Source organism: Anser anser (genome assembly GCF_964211835.1).
Source record: "Anser anser genome assembly, chromosome: 7".
Lineage (NCBI taxonomy): Eukaryota > Metazoa > Chordata > Aves > Anseriformes > Anatidae > Anser > Anser anser.
This window is the reverse complement of record NC_139727.1, coordinates 33,021,383-33,038,663: the sequence shown is the minus strand read 5'-3', so window position 1 is coordinate 33,038,663 and position 17,281 is coordinate 33,021,383. Positions and strand designations below refer to the sequence as shown.

The following is a 17,281-nucleotide window of genomic DNA, read 5'->3' as shown; positions in this document are numbered from 1 at the left end:
ATGCTTAATTTATTTTTTTAGATTAATTTGAGCTTTTGGGGGTTGCAGTATTTTTCTTCCAGTGCCATAGAAAGTTTTTCTTCTGAAGGAAAAAATTAGAGTGCAAATATGAAGCAAATGAAAATGGTAAAAAAAAGTGTCTGACTTTGAAGGGAAGAAGTCAGGTTTCCATGAACAATGGTTTATGTTTTTTAGAGAGAAAAATGCTATCAGTTATATCATTTTTGTTTTTATAATTATTGACCAAATACAGATGAAAACTTCAGTTGAGAAAATATTTACAAAATGCTGGGTTTGGGCATGTCCTGGGCACCGCCCCAGAGCATTTGGCCTCTCCGTAGTCAGCAGCACATCCATGTTGGCGTTAGGAGGTTGTCCCTTCTTGATTGTTTTTCTTTCAGACTTCCTTGCGTTTGGTGTGCACCTGAGACCACCACCTATTTCCATTTCTTCTCATTCAGAGCATTGCTTCTTTGTTGGTTGTATCTGCTGTCTGGTTATACAGCTTTCACCCAATAATGAAGTAAAATTGTGCTGATAAGGACTTAGTACAGGCTAGCACTAGGCAGATGGGCTGATAGACTCCGTGTCACTGGACTTTCACTGTCTCTCCTCACTCTGCCTTCACATCTCTCATTGCATAGTTGTATCATCAGCCAGGGCAGGATATTTGTGTTAGATGCAGTCTGCAGAGCAGCGTTACGTGGCTGAATACAGCACTGTGATTCAATAGCGGTCACTGCCAGCCCTGTGCCATTTGTCCTGCACAGGACTTCACACAGTTCACTTGGATGTTGCAATGCATTAACCCCTCTTGAACGTTGCTCTCTCTTATCTACAGAATATATATCAAGAAAATAAAGCTACAAAGTTATGTTATCACGGCTCCTAAGGAGGGCATTGTCTCTGCGCTTTTAGGCTTTATGGAATCTGATATTGGAGACTAAAGACAGCAATCTGGGGGACTGTTCTGCTCATCTTTTAGGCCAGTGTAGTGGCTTCTTGCAGTCAGTTTAGCATGCGGGAATCTGAGTTTCCAATGTTGAAATCCAGGAGCCTTAGGATTGAAAAATGAATCCTATCCAATGTATTAGAAAAATATGCAAGGAAAAATATGAAAGGCCCATGCCAAGATCAAGGTATGTTCTCTTTCTTGCTTTGTAGACTGTATAAGATACAAGTAGCTTAGGGTCAGATGATATGCTCTTGTGTAAATTTAGTCAGTATTTAATGCTGCTTAGATTTACAGGCTGATTATACAAAGTGTAATTCAAGGCAGATTTTGGCTTTAAGTGTTCTTCTGCAGAGTAGACACAAAGATGCTATCACTGCTGTTGCTGTAAAGATGGGCCAAAGGCTTTAATCTACATTAAAATTACAGTTTAAACTTTACTAGAGCATGCTTGATGCAAACGCCTTTTGCACATAGTAAGCCAGAGCATGCATGTTTTGTAAATATTATCTGCAGCTTTTTCCAGACCATGGCGGTTCAGTCTTGTTAATGCTTCTTGTTTCTCTGAAGTATGCACCTGTTGATGAAGGTGCATACTTCAAAGATCCTATAGGTCCCTGGATCTTGACTTCAGAGTCCTGAGACTTTGTGACTGAGCCGAGTACCAAACAGCTAGTGAGAAATGGGTCACAAAATCTTAGCCAGAAACAGAAATACCTGACAGTCTCTTAGATCTATGAACAAACTTTGGTACTGTAGTTAGAAGACGTTTTGAGCCTTGGATGAACTTGCTGCCAATGAGTTCCATTTTGTATGTGTGTTTTATTACTAATATGGTGGCAGATTACAGGCAAGACAAGAGAAGGTGTATGCCTACGGCAGCTCTTCATCACATGATAAACCTGCTGAAAACTGTTTGGATGGTGTACATAATTTGGAGAAGACAATCCTTGGTGTGCGATTCAAACAGGACTTTACTCCGAGCACTTTAAATGCCACTGATGCAGTGATCACACATCAGGCATCAACACCACCATCTTCGACCAGCCCAACAAAAGTGCTGAGCTGCCAAACTTGAGTACTGGAGCTTCCATTGAAATCAGTGGGAGTTAGAAGTTAGGCATTTCGCTAGGAGTTAGATGCCAAAGGCAGTGCAAGAAAGAAAGGAAAAGAATATAAGGGAACATAAAAGGTATAAAGGAACATAAAAGAAATATAAACCTTGTGCAGTAATTGCTTATCGTTTGCCATGAGTGGCTGTCTGTGGACTGAGACACATGTTTACTGGGGTTAATTGTTTGCTAAATGTAAGAAGGAACCCAGCAAATTGAAATAACTAGCTTGTAGGGGATAATGTCTTGAGTTAAAAGATGACTGTAGTGTTTTTAAAACCATACTTGCTACCTATCGCGCGCACACACACAAAAAAAGTTCTTTTAAGAATTTTTGAGGAAGTAAGCCAAATCTTGTGAATTCTATAAGAAATTGACCATTGAATTCAGTATGTTCTGAATTTCATTCATTCAAAGTATTCATTTTTTTTCTGCTTTCCACTCAGGTTACTTTTGGTGAAGACTGCATTTGCATGAGTAGTCTTGTAAAAGATCTTACATATGGTAGCAGTGTGCCTTCAATGACTGAACTGAAAATTCCTTCTCCTTTCTGGCCTTTTTGTCTAGAAAGGGAAGAAAAAATTCTTGTAACCTATTAATATGTGTCTGTGTGACTTTGAACTAAACCTTTTCGCGAGCTTTGTCCTGGTGCACATATATTGTAGATTTTTAAGGAAGTGAAATACTGAAGTACTCCGTGCATTTGAAGGTAACACACTTGTAAGAAGGGCACAGTTCAACTGGCAGACAGGCACAATGAATGCTGTAGCACTGAAGTGCGTTATTGGTCTTGTACACTGCCACTGAAAATTACTGAAATCCATGGGAAACCTGTCTCCAATGAGCCCTGGTTCCAAGACCTAAAAAACTTCTGTCCTCTGTAAAGCCTTGCAGTTGCTGAAGCAGGTACTTCCAGTAGCAAGTATTGTACTGGGACTGCCAAATTCTTTGCTATTGCAAAGTTGTGGCTGCTGAGTAGAATAAATTACACCCTAATCTTCTTTTTAGCTTATTTATAAATACGCTTCACTTACAGTAGCTTCTGAGGTTTAGAGAATTTGCTTAAACTGTGCTGCTAAATGTTATTAAGTGAAAACATATTCATTTTTCTGCAGCTATTATCACCGCCTTGCATAATGAACTCTATCAAAAAACTAAGGCAGGTACTGTAAACAACGCTGACGATGCCTTTGTTAAACAATAGTGCATCTGTTTGGCCAGATGTTCTTGGGATCAGTTTTGATCTGGTTGCCTGCACTTAGTTACTGTAGAGCATGCTTTTGAACATCTGTACTTCAAAAAGCCACAGCCACCACATTACAGCAGTATCTGGATGATGTGAATGGCTCTAGTGTGGATGTTTTTCTTAAAAGAAGTTATGTATTTAGATGATGTGCCATGCATGATGACATGACAAGCTGAGGTAAATGCAGATGAACATGTTAAGCTTTGTAATCTAATAATAAAATAACAAGTTAATTAATTTGGGGCATATGCATGGGTGGTATGATAACTGAGCATTAAAATTCACAATGAACCTAACAGGATGAGCATCAAGAGCATGACAGTTGGTGTTACCTCTGCCAGTCTGCAAATGAAGTTGGTAAAGAACTTTTGCATTGAGGACAAATGCATGAAATGAAGATCAAAAACATAAAAATAAGATGTCTGTGATAAAGTGGGAAATACGGAGAAGTCTTACAGATATTTCATCTGCTTTGTGATTTGGTTGTTTCCCTGAGCTACTTTAATGATATGTATGAACTTCTATTGTTTGTTTTTTTTCATATGCATTCAAAAACTTCCTATATGTGGTACAGACATCCCATGTTAATATATTTACCAGTGTTACATCCATTTGGATGGAGGAGGAAAGAAAAAAGAAACAGCTTTTCTACAGTTAAAAAATGTGGAGAACGACCATGCCACAAGAAAAAAATAGTTGTAGTTCTTAACAAAGATTTGATTTAAATTTCTCTGAAAAAAGTGACAGTGTGAAAAGCTCTATTTGAATCCCTAAAGAACAAGCACGGTCATGCAAAGAATATTCCAGATCCATTTGCAGAAGTAAGCCAGCTTAACTTTGTTGCTGGGAGTATAGAACAAGTGTCACAGGTCTGTTGTGATGGAATGAAATACCTCTAGAGGAATGCATTCATATTAAAGAAGTCTCTCATTTTCTTATCTGTATGTGTTGAAGAGATGCTCATGTGATATCTCCAGTGAAGGTCAGGGTTTGCCGCCGTTCCAGTTTTAACCTGTGTTCTTATCCAGCTCTTCTCTAGGATGGGATTTAGACCAGTTACATCAGTAGAGAATTCATCAGCCAATGTGTCTCTTGCCACCTGTTTAAGTAGTAAAGTCACAATGGTGCTACAGAGACAGGGTTTCTCGACTGATAATGAAAACATAATGTACAATGTAATAAAAGCCATACCCAGCCACAGATTTTCAGTCAGGAGTTATTATAGGCCTCTTGGTTGCTATAGTTGTCTAATAGCCTAAAACTTTGCAAAACTAACAGTTTATATCAAGGGATCTTCAATGTAGGTTTGTTAAGGCAAAGAGCAGAAATGTTCTTAAATGCAGAGCAGTCGTATTTAGGGGAAGGTGCAAATCTGTGAAGGATTCCAGACCATATGGGAAACGGCAGAGTCTACAGAGAATAGCCATCTGCGATGGAAACAGTCAGTGTAATTCAAAACAAGTAGGGCAAAGTGAGGCAGCAAGAATGAAAGTAGATGCAGAAGTCCTCTTCCGTGCACTGTCTTCAAGGGTATGTTGTAAAATCAGTCAAGATACAGGGCTGGGAGCTGATGGAGGAAGCGCAGAGTAGCAGGTCTGCTTGCATTCAGATGCTCAGCAGATAACCCCCGTGTGCTCAGGTAGGGTGGCATCCTGCCTGGGGAACGTGGAACTTCATCAGACGCTCCAGGTTAAACTGCTGTACACAGGAACTGTTACAGAAAACAGAAAAGTGGTTTTAGAGAGCGTCATATCTGGCTCGTGGCCGTGTTAATGGGATAGTAATGAGGAACTTGGAGCAGAAGCACGGAGGGGAAATGAAGAACAGGTGCTACGACTTGCCAGTCCATCTGGCAACTGCTCCTGTACTCCTGAACTAAGAGCACTTAAAAGAATTGTTAGCAGGGCATTGCTGAAACTGTCTTCTTAGGCTGACTGTATTCAATAAACTCGCTGAAGTGATAAGCACAAGGGAATTTTTCTTCGCTGAAGAAGATTTTAGCGGTTACACTAAGAGGTGAGACTGAGAGTTGAAGCAAGGGCTGAAAAATTCTGATTTCCTGAAGAGATTACAAAGAACCAGAGGGAAAAGCAACCCAGGAGGCGTGCCAGTTTAGAAGAAGTCGTAACTGGCTCTCATGCTTGTTTTCCTGCAAGAGGGAAAATTAATCAGACAAAACTCATAAAGCATGTCTGCCAAAAGTGAAAGGTAACAGAGACGCCCCTAACAGTACCTCAAGTGCTTAATGGTGTTCCCTGTGTTGTAATGAAAACAGTGGTTTTCCATAGCAACTGCAGCAGCACGTTACATGTGTCTTCGCTCAGTGGCGTGAAATGGCAAAATGCAAAGGGGATGAAGTGTTTCTCAGCAATAGCCAGCTTAAGTCTTGTAACGTTTCCATCAAACAAGTGTGTGGGGGGGACTGTTTTGTTTTGTTTTTCCTTTGAAAAACAAATTTCCTAGGAATTTGCAGCTACAGAGGGAAAAAGAAAGGAACATACAAAGGTCCGGCTGAGAAGGCATTCTCAGACGTACTCCTGAGGGGATTGGTGACCATGTCATTCCATAGCCACATCTGCTCTCTATTTGATCTGGATCTTCACGTTTTTTGGTGGAATGTGTTCAAAGCCCTTTATTTCTTTGACCCTCCCTGCATATGGTGATTTCATTTCCACAGAGGGAGTCAGAGGAATCCTGCTGTATGATCCTCAGCTAGTCTTCAGCATTTTTGTAAGGATGGTTCCAGTAGCTTTCCTGGCTATGAAATTAAAGGTAGAAAGAGTCTGAGAGTGTTTCAGGGATGAGAAATGTCCAGTAGCCTTGCTCACTCCAAATATTTCCTAAGAAAAATCAGTGAACCAAGCTGTTTAGTCTTGTTTCTCACCAGTGTGTGACTGGAAGGTTCCTTAGTGCATCGTCACAAACAGACAAGAGGTAAGGACTGCTTAAGGCGGCTTAATTTTTGGTGACTTTGAAAGAACCCACTGCACTGTTCTCAGAGTCATCTGCTGATGCATTACTTTATGATAGGAGTTAGTTCTTCACAGTCAATTAGGGAACAAAAATGGCTTCTCAAGTGGAAGAGGGATCTTTGATTACCTTTGTCTGCTGCATGCTATATTTGAGTTATTGCCCCAATAGCCTTGAGTGACTTTTGATCAAATAAGTGGTTTTCAAATTTGTCAGGTTTTCAGGATCCCCACATCTCAGTGCCAAGTTATTTTTTCTCCTCTCACAAAACTTTTGCTAGGGGATCAGTGTCCGTTGAGTACTGATGTAGTGTTAGATAATCCTCTGAATGTGCGGCAGCACTCACTCTGTAGGGGTGCAGCTGTTCTCCTGAATTTCAGTTTGCAGGACATTGGCACTAAACTTCAGTTTTGCAGTGTGGAGAATCATGAAATTTCAACCAACAGTTTAGCTTTTAGGTTGCATCTAAGTTGTGCTGCAGATGCAGGGAACAGCTCCAAGCCAAAGATTTCTGGTCTTTCTGCTGAGAAGGGCCAAATTCAATTCCATATTCATAATGGAAATCCAGTGACTGAACACCTGGAAAGCAATGACGTGTGTGCTGTGCTCCTCTCAACAATTTTGGCTGCTGAGCCAATGGCTGCTGATAATCTCTAGCTGTTTGTGAACTAACATTTTGATAAAGTGACCAGCAGGACTGTCCTGAACTGTACGTTATATGGCTACTTGCAGTGTCTCTGGCAGGTGTCGTTTTGTTTTGTTCATCATTGTTGTCAGTCTTTTACACCATATGATTTAGAAAACCTCATTCCTCCCTCACAACACTCCTTCCCCTGAAAAAAAAAAAAAAAAACAAAAGCCCACACCTGCCTCATAAGATTGTGAAATATGCCAGAATGCTTGCATTTGTCTTGACTTTTTTTTTTTTTCCAAAATGCGGTTAATTTCAAGATGTGTGCAGATTTCTTCACTTAAAACCAAAGTTACCAATGTTAATTGCTTCAGGTGGCTCTGAAAAGTTCCTGTTTGTTTTTCAGCCTACGAGAACATCATCAGAAAGTATTTATTCCAGACCAGGTTCCAGTATACCTGGCTCACCAGGCCACACTATCTATGTAAGTATTTCTTCTGATGAATGAGCTGCTTGAATGTGAAATACTTCGTGCTGAAATAAAACATTTCTATACTGATGCTAATGCCTTCATTTCAGTGGTTAAATTGTTAAAATTCTCAGCACCATTACAGGGGTAGTTTTTATCACCACAGAATTTCAAGGGCAGGGCAGGCTTTTTCCAGGCCACATAAAGATTTAGTAAATCTCCTGAAGCCACTTGGTGATGTGAAGATGGACAGAAGGCAGACAGGTCAGCTGCCTGACCAGATCTTAGAAATTGCAGTTGGAAATACATTCACAGAAAGTTTGCCCCAACATTTCAAAGAGTTATTTTTTTTCTCCTCTTCTAATACCACTTTTAGTATTTACCACTATACTTCAGTATTGTCAGTGCCCCTTTTTTCTTGGCAGAGGAGTTTCCAGGGTCAGAAGAAGTCATCTACTAAGTTCGGTTCTAAGGAGGCAGAGTATGAAATCAGCTGTACTTGGATGAATAACAAAACAGCTCAACCTTCTCAGACTTGCTGTATTTCAATGCATATAACCTACACTTCCAAGAACTTGCATGCATTTAAGAGTCCATATAGCCTTTGTCCTCATATAAAACGTGCTCCAGACAACCTGCACAGTATCCAAGGGAGAAGTGGAATATAATAACGAAGAAGAAAATGACAGGAAAGCAAGTTAGTGAGAGAGAGTCCATTATGAGGGGTCAAAGACAAAGGTTATGTTTGGAAGAAGCAGCAGATACAGGGCAGACTTTCTTTTCTGTTACCTGCACTTAATGCTGAATCACTCATTTTGTAGATAACCTTAAGATTATATAGGTGAAAATGTAAGGCATACAGATTTGTTACATGTATTATAACGCAGAAAAATTACCAAAATTACAGATCTCAAGTCCTGAGTTTGAGATAAGTGCTAGTTCTTCAGTGCATTTCAACAACAACCTAAAAAACAGCTAATATGTCCAAAGTGTTCACACTGCAGCTGTCAAACCACAGAGCATGGCCTGGAGAACTGCCATCATCCTTCTGGTAATATCACCTGCATAAGCTGTAGCTTCACCTGTTGCTGAACAACTGAGTCTATAGGGCAACATGTGGGGTCTGTGAAAATATCTATGGTAATTTACACTGGATTTAAAATGTCCAGACATATTTGCAGCTCTTTAACAGACTGCGGTAAAAACATTACACAATCCATTAAAAAGTGGATTTCCTAACTATTTCAAGCCTTGTTTCTCAATCAGAAGTATTTTGTATTGTATTTAATTTATGGTGTTATTTAAGAACCACCAAGACTAGTGGTTGTTAGAAGGGCTCAGGAAGGTAAATTCACTTAAATATAAAGACATTATGTGCTAGTACTCAGGCAGAACAGAACTGAATGAGAGTAGAAACAGATCAGCCTTGTTTTCTTGTGCAGCCTCCTATAAATAACTAAAATACCTAGTAGAAAAGGTGAAAAGCAAATTGAATATTCCCTATTAGCTTTAAAAATCAAGTTTACTTCTGTAAAGTAGTTAAGAATGTATGCTGATTTTTTTAACAAGTTTTCTTTTAATTAAGAGAAAATATTAGCTACCTAAACAATATGTAAGACCTCTTTCCAGCTCCCTCTGATGGCCACAACTGTCTTTTTAGAACTGATTTCCTGCTCCCAGTTTCAAACTAGTTAAGAACATCTCGCAGTTTTAGTGAGAAAATAGTCAATGTTAGTACTACTTGGTATCCTGTTAGTAAGCAATAAATGCTTTAGTTAGAAGTTTGCGCATAGGTTAAGTGATGAGTGCAATATAATAATTTCAGCTGGGAGTTTGATGCCTAGTCCCGACAACTAGTCCTGCTTGCCATTTTATTTCCTTGTAATGAGTTGTATTTCCTCTCGTGTGCAGATTTATAGGTTGGCGTTCTGTCTGTGGTCTCCTGCATGGAATCCTCTCACAGTCTCTGTGATCTGCAATCTAAATTGATATTATCGCACATTTTGCAGATGGGAAAATAAGAGCGGAGGTGAAATGACTTGCCTTAGGCCACAAAATGAGTCATTTGTGGAGCTGTAGTTTCCAGCTCGGTACTGTTGATAAGCAACTTTTGTGTGACATCTGTATATGCAATGTTCTTTCTTTCCTAAGCTCAGAAAACACTGTGTGCTTTTAGAGGGAGGCCCACTTGGAGAAGAAACAGAAGCAGCCACTTTGTGTGTAGAGTGCCAAAAAGGGTTTTTCCATGGCAACAGTGTGATAACAAATACACAAAATCATAAATTGTGTAAAATAGAAATTACTAGTGCATTTGTGTAAGTTAATTTATGTTCTGTCTTTGACCTTCAGGCAAAAGTAGACAATGAGATCCTTGATTACAAGGATTTAGCAGCCATTCCCAAAGTCAAGGCCATTTATGACATTGAACGTCCAGACCTAATTACTTATGAGCCATTCTACACTTCCGCCTACGAGGACAGACAGGAGAGACAGAGTCTTGGAGAGGTAATGAACCGACAAGCAACCCATTCTGCTATAAGCTTTACTCAAAGCCTGCTACGCTTCTATCCTCTTTTGAAATAATTTCTAATTGACACTCTTTAGAATTGTTGCTGCTGCTATTCAAAGTGCTTTTTGTGTTTGATCTGGGCTTAATGGGGACAGTCGTGACGATGCGTTACGTGGGGAAGCTGCACAGTTAAACACACAGGTCCACTTCTTGCCTGCATTAACACCAGCTGCTGGCAGAGGAACGGGGAGCAGGTTGCAGGCCATTTGTGTGTGTCTCTGCTAATAATTCGCATGCATATTCTAGCCTTTGGGTGCAGCAAAATCCAGACCACGAGGCAAAAGCCAGCTTGGTGTTGTGCTCTGTACCAGGCACGTTGCTGTAGAGCACCAATGCTCACAACAGAATATGAGGAGTACCATAATGTTCTGTGGCAGTAACAGGATTAAGAGCTGCAGAATGCTTTCTCTCTTGCACACCAAAGGGAAATACGTTTCCAGAGCACTTTGCCAGACATACATATGGGATAAAATTTGAAATAGGTCAGGATGAAATGCTCTTCCACCTGGAAAAGCAGGTTAGTTGCAGTATGGAAATAGCTGCCTCACATTGTAAACTCCCGACATTTAGTAGATTCTTTTATCCTGCAACAAGAGAAACAATCGTCTCATTTATTTTCTTAAATTTGTATTTAAAGATATCTTTCAGGTTGTAGGGTCCCTCAGTTTTCTCAGGTGAACGTCTATAGCTGCAACCACTATTAACACGGTTCAAATGCAGATCATGAAGCAGGTTTTGTCAGGTATTACCAGTTGACTGTAAATCTAATTTCCAGAATGCAAATCTAATGGGTGTGGAAATAGACTTCTTTGCTATCTCGGTGACTTTAGCTGACAGTAACTGAATTAAGTATGAAGATATGCTGAGGAAAAAGGAAGTACAGTAGAGCATTCAGGCACAGATGGTTTGAAGTGACTAAGATAATCTCTCTTAGCAAAGCATTCTTCTCAGCAATAGATTGGTTTTCTCTGCTTTTGTACTTTGTTCATTGATATTTCATAGGACTAATCTTAAATTGTGAGCTATATTATAAGTTAACTTGAGGAAATTCAGGAGACTGTTTGGCTCAGGAATACAACAGGTGATTAACAGGTCAGAATATTACAGAACTTCTGCTCTCAAATTCAGGCTGGCAGCGAATCCAGCTGACATATGATTCATAACTCCTGTGAGATGTATTGGTGATCTCTGAGCAGTTCCAACAGATCTGAGCCATTCCACAGAACCATCTACAGACACAAATCTCTTGTTAGTCACAAAGGAAGAACTGATTTCACCCAGTTTTGTTAATCCTTAAGGGGATGCTGCTCACTGATAAAGGCATATGTTGGAAACTGTCTGCCCTTATGCTTGTTCCAGGAATAGGCAAAAGCCTTTGGGGTTTTCTTACCCTGTATTATCACCAGCATTAAATCCAACTAATTTCTGGTGACTACAGAAATTTGTTCTTGAAACAAAATGGTTCTCACCATCTTTTCAAGAGATCTGGGTTTTCTACTCAATGCTACTGGTGACTACTGTGACCTTGGGCAATTCACCTCGCCTCTCTGTCCCTATTTCTCCTCCCTTCCCTTTCCCTAATGAAAGCACAAGCCCATCAGGGGTGGAGTGATCTCTTACTTTGTGTTTGTGTTGTTGTATATGAGTGACACTTAATCTTCGAATATCAGTTGCTATCATCTTTAAAAAGCAAAGGAGGTGACATGTTTAGTCGTGGCAGGGATTTACAGACTTTAAGCAATTTAGCCTGCATTCTTTTTCTAAAGCGTTTATATGTGGTGGGATTAAATAAAATGTGAGCCTGACTTTACGCTTGCACCCTAGAAATGCCCTTTACATAAATTAAAAAATATATATAAAAAAATCAAACTCAGGTAAGAAAGATGTGCATGTGTACAAGGCAGGTGTGTAAGAGCAACCAAAATTAATCCAGTAGTGGAAACAAACCTTAAATTACAGGGAATAAACTACAAGAAAATTGTATACTTCAGCTACAGAAAGTGCGAAGACAGCACGAGACATTTTTCTTTATTGAAATAAAAGGGAAATGCATTGAAAAGTTTCTCACCAATAATTTGTGGTGTTCGGTTAAATCCCAATCTTGTTTTTCTATAAATCTGTGATGAGAAACACTTTCCCACAGCACCATCTAGCGGGAGCTGGACATTTTAGTTAAAGACACTGGATGCTTGAGTTACAGATCCACCAGCAGCCAGAAGGTCGTGAAGAGGTGGTTTAGCTTCTCACACAAAACAGATGAGAAATGAGCCTTCTGGTGCTCTGTGGCTGTTTGAAGATGTGTTCGCTTGAAATCAGTACATTTTTTTTATTTTTTTTTGCTATTGAGGCTGACCCTTAATGCAGTGATAAAACTTCTAGAAAGTCGAAGTTGCTCAGGTTCTTCAGGCCTTTAACTTCTGCCCCGTTAGCAGCAACCTGGTTAGCACAGGAATCAAGTCTTTCGTCAGCTCCGACTTTTGCTGCATACACATTGAGAGAAGCAACGTTACCCTGTGCGTTCTCTACTTCTAGTATTCTGTCAGTTGAGAGCAATAGCTGTCTGTAGCAGCTTTCAGTAAATAAACTGCTGTAAATGTGAAAACTGCTTTTTTCTAATGTGATAGGTGCTTCGAAATGGAGCAGGCATCGTACCTGGTAGTTCATTCAAAAGGCAATTAAAATGAGATCAGTACAAAGTGCTGGAAGTTGCATTGTAAAATTATACCTGTAAATGTGGCCAAAATGTTGCATGCCAAAATTTCCCAGATGATTTCCCAGAATTTCCAAGAATGATCTGCATGACTGCAGGCATCAGAGCAGCCCCTTAGATCTCAAAGTGACAGAAGACTGAGCCTGCCGTGGGGAGTAGAAATTTTGCTGTAAATTTTTTTTTTTTTTTGCTGTAATTTTGTTCCCTACAGCTCTACCAAAGTTTGTTGTTGTTGTTTTTAATATCTGGAGACGTCACTTTGTGTTTCCACTGGCTTACTATTCTGGAACTTTGTCTTCACAGTCTACTGCAGAGCGTATTTTGAACTGACTAGTGTAAAGATTTGTGCAACAGAACAGATTTTAAAAGACTTCATAAGCTCTGAAGAAGCATGACTCAGAATTTGAGATACAGCAGTTCACCTATGCGTGATGAAACAATGAGTTGGCTGCAGAGGGTGGTTCCATTTCCAAAAAAGCAATGAGATGATGTCAGTTAGTGATGGAGTGGAAATACCTGAAATGTTGGTCATGGAATCAGCAAGTCGCTTTCTGGGTTGCCTTCCCAGTCTTAGATTCCTGTGACAACCATTTACGTTGCCTGAGCAAGTAGGCAACCTCAACAGATTATGGAAATTTGTTTATTTACAGTAATCACCAGTGTTACCGGCTCTGTGAGAGTTAATGGTCTCACACTGCAAAATGTAGAGGTGAATTTCTGGTTATTACCAGAAACTGAGCATACATTTTAGACTAACTATTGTTGTGCATTATTGTAAAAGTTAAACCAGAATCAGCAGTTTTGGTGCTGAGACATTATCTTAACAGCTATGTCGTCCTGTAACAACTGTGGTCATATTTAAGAGCATAATCTCTTGCCGTGTTTGCTATGGCAATTAAGTAATATGGAAATTTAATGCATAAAAGAATAAATATTTTAAATCCTGATCTTCCAGCTTCAAATTGTCTTGTGATAAAAGACACATAACTGGTAATCATACATAGCCTTTATTCTTGTTTGTACCACCACTTTATGCATGATCTTATGCTTCATTTCTAAAGGCACGTCTTGCCTCAGTTTCCCTATCTCTGTAATAGAAACGCTTCATAACTATTGCGCGTATTTCTTACCGCTGGCTTTTGCATACTTCTTTCAATATACATGCTGAAATTCCTGTCTGTTCTCCTTGCATAACTATGGATGAATACAAAGCTAACATAGAGAGAGATCATATCAATGTTGGTGACAACTACGTGCTGCTTTGCATTGGCTGTGAAATGTAAGGCCTTGAGGAAAAGGAGATTTTTGCCAGAGTATGTGTGTTGGAGGAACAGCATGCTTCATCCTGGAAGTCATTCTCTACTTCTGGCGCCATGCAAAGCTTTGAGTTAAGATTATTTACTTTTGATTTCCACTTTAAAGATTTCTTCATAACAGGCATGCTTATTAAATTAATAACCCTTTCTGATTCTGATCTCTACAGATATGCTTTAACTACCACAATGATTAGATGGTTGAGAGATGTTGTTGCATGATATTTGACTGAATTAATCACGCTTATAAAGATTCTCCCAGAGACTTTAATTGCTTCAATGATTTATGGACCAATTCCTGAGCAATGTGGAAAAAGCAAGTTACGGTGTTACAATGGCCTCAGTTATGTCTTCATTGCCATTTTATATGTCTGGGTTGCCATTTTCTAGCCCAAAACATGCCGTGATGATTCTGTAACCTTACTTTTTTTTTTTTTTTTGTATCTTTGCAGTCTCCAAGGACATTATCACCTACCCCTTCTGCAGAAGTAAGTTTGGTGGAACATAATCTTACTATGATTACAATAGCTCATTTCAGCAAATGCAGGTGTTGATTTTGTTACCCATCTGATCTCTTTTTGCTATGTAGAAATGTTTTCTGAATATTGAAAGTTAAGGAAAATTAAAAAGAAAACATTAAGCTTTCATTGACAGATTGTATGAGAAATGAAGCTCGTGCCGCTACCTAATTATTGTCTATAAAGCAGAGCCACTTGTCCAGCAGAGGTCACTTCTTGTACATTGATTCTTCTGGTTGCCACAGGCAGGATCTCCGGAGACGGATGACTGACATGAGCTAAAACGCTGCTCTAAGCATTTAAATAAGAAGACATGGTTGCTACTAAAACATTTGTAGTTTTGCCTCGAAGAAAACATAACTATGGTTTGGTTTTCCTTGGGGACTGTTTTGAACATTATGATAACATTAAATATTTGTAGAGTTATTTGTCAGGTTCCTATAGATGCCATTGCATAAGCATTTTCATTTTGGGGGTGTAGCGTGTTTGTTTGCAACATAAAAGTCACGGTGATTGCTACATGCTTAAAAAAATAAAAATAAAAATAAAAATAAGGTGACTATAAAATTTGTAATTCTTTGTGCATTCAAATTGCTCTCATCCATTTTGTCCTGTTTTGCTTTGCTTTGCATGTGTTTTCTTGTTTTGTTGGCTCTGGGTTTATTTTGGTTTGTTCTGTTTTGGTTTGTTTTCCAGGAAACTGAGAAAACTGAGTTTTGCTGTGCAAGAAGGTGTCATGTTTTCAGATGGTTGGGTGGGGGCGTCAGATCTAATTTGGGTACTAAAAACCCTGTTTGTAGCTAGTTGAGACACATGGTAAATTAAGCCACAGAGCTCTGAGCTGCCTCTTTTGAACTCTTGCTGGTCTCCACCTTAGCTAATTGAAGGCTGGCTCGTGTATCCTGTGCCATGTGCTGCAGCACAGGCATCCTCTGAACAGGCAACTTCCCTTATTGAATCACAGGAACATGGGGAAATCTAGGATTACATAAGATTTAATAGAAATTACGCTGAATGACAGGTGCAGTTAGAACCTTCCAAGAGTGAACTCTGACACTGACTATAAAAATGGATCAGTCTTTGAACAGATCATTAACAAACAATAACAATGAAATGGGTTGAAAGCTTAGGGAATATTGTTGTTTCAGTAGCTTCTGTTGATATCTGCAGATCCACAAACGTTGAGCATTGCTAAAAGAAATGTGTAATGCACGTTTATATTTACTAGTGAATTCTTTTTAATTGCTTCTATTCTGCAGGGTTATCAAGATGTTCGGGATCGCATGATTCACAGGTCTACTAGTCAGGGCTCCATTAATTCTCCAGTGTACAGTCGTCACAGCTACACACCCACCATGTCACGTTCCCCTCAGCATTTCCACAGACCTGGTAAGGGCAACTGCCTTAGAAGCATGTATAAAAGTAGTGTTTCTTTACTATGTCACCGAGTGGCAAAGATAAGCATTTGTTTCTCTTAGCAGTCATTTGAAAAATTGTTTCCTATTTTAATATCTTCTCCTCTACCTGTGTTTTTTGTTCATGATTGATGCAGTCTTTTGCCGTAGATTGATGAGTGTCATCATGAATACTGATCTTCTGGTTTTATTTCTGATTAATTATTTTCTAAATGTATGTATGTTTGTGGAAGTGATCAACAATTTACAGCAATGAAACACAACCTTCGTTCAGGAATTTGGGAAAAGTATCACATCTTAGAAACAAAAGTTATGGCTTGACTATAGAGAAGTCACAGATGTAGGATTCCTCCCTCCTAAAAAATATTTATATAAAATAAATAACCCAGCATATTCTGAATTGTTAGTCACTTTTTAAACATACTCATGCTTTGCAAGATAGTTTTGGGTTTTTTTAATTGAAGCCATAGACATTTTCTAGGGGACATATAAAAAAATACAATTTTTTTTTATTGATTTAGCAGTGATGCACAAGTTCTGTGTATAATACAGAGAATGTACAGTCATTCAGGTTCTAAGTGCATTCAAATTACTAGTTGTGTATAGGAAAGCAATACTTGAAAATTAAGCGTTCATCCACGCCCAAATTGCATAAAAATGTATCTGTAAATGCAATTCATTGAATACTTTTCAAGATTGATTTATTCTTTATGGTAATGAATTAAATCTTTGTGACCCGTTTTTAAAATAAGTGATACAATCGTGCAGTTCCATCCTCCTTGGTGATTGCAGACGAACACTTAGCATGCCAAAGGCCCATCCACAATAGCAGCTGCAATTTTAAAATTAAAGATTAATTGTAGAGCCACCACTGTGGAACTTGAGTGCTGGAGCCATTTCCTAGTAAGGGTGGGCTGAAAGCAGCTAATTGTGTCTGTCAGTGAATGCCTTATTTAATGGGCCCAAGGGAGGTGGGACAGAAGCAAATTGTGTCTGATAGTTAGTGCTGACAACATGACTGTGTTTTAAGATGACATTATAACTAAAACCGAGAGACTTATAAAGCATGAAAAAGCTGCAAACTTCTGTCTCTTGTTTCTGGCAATTTCAAGGGGATTTTTCCATTTGTATCGGTTGTATCAGAGGCATAAACAAATCCAAGACTTATTCCAGAACTTACTGTGATTGATTTTTTTTGTCTGTGTTCAGTCAAGGATGTTCCTCAGAAGTAGGCTCTGCTTGTGTAATTCTTTGATGGGCGGATGGGCTCAAGCAAGAATTTGGGTCCAAATGTAAAATCTTCAAAAGTTCGCAGCCCGAGGGATTTTCCGAGAAGATATTTGTTTAAGCTTATCTCTGTTCAGATGATCTCATCT

At 39.1% G+C, this 17,281-nt stretch overlaps 1 protein-coding gene across 11 annotated transcripts in view; it reads left to right on the top strand.

Moving 5' to 3' along the window:
- The window catches only part of ABLIM1 (actin binding LIM protein 1), a 191,912-nt gene that overhangs the window by 143,280 nt on the left and 31,351 nt on the right, over window positions 1–17,281 (top strand). For all 11 annotated transcript variants that reach the window (XR_014586650.1, XR_014586651.1, XR_014586652.1 and 8 more), the window contains 4 exons: window positions 7,318–7,395; window positions 9,730–9,885; window positions 14,425–14,460; window positions 15,750–15,879. Coding sequence is in view for 4 of the 11 variants with exons in the window: in XM_083843699.1 (XP_083699825.1) it covers window positions 7,318–7,395; window positions 9,730–9,885; window positions 14,425–14,460; window positions 15,750–15,879 (400 nt within the window). In the remaining 7 variants the exon portion in view is untranslated. The remainder of the gene's footprint in view (window positions 1–7,317; window positions 7,396–9,729; window positions 9,886–14,424; window positions 14,461–15,749; window positions 15,880–17,281) is intronic.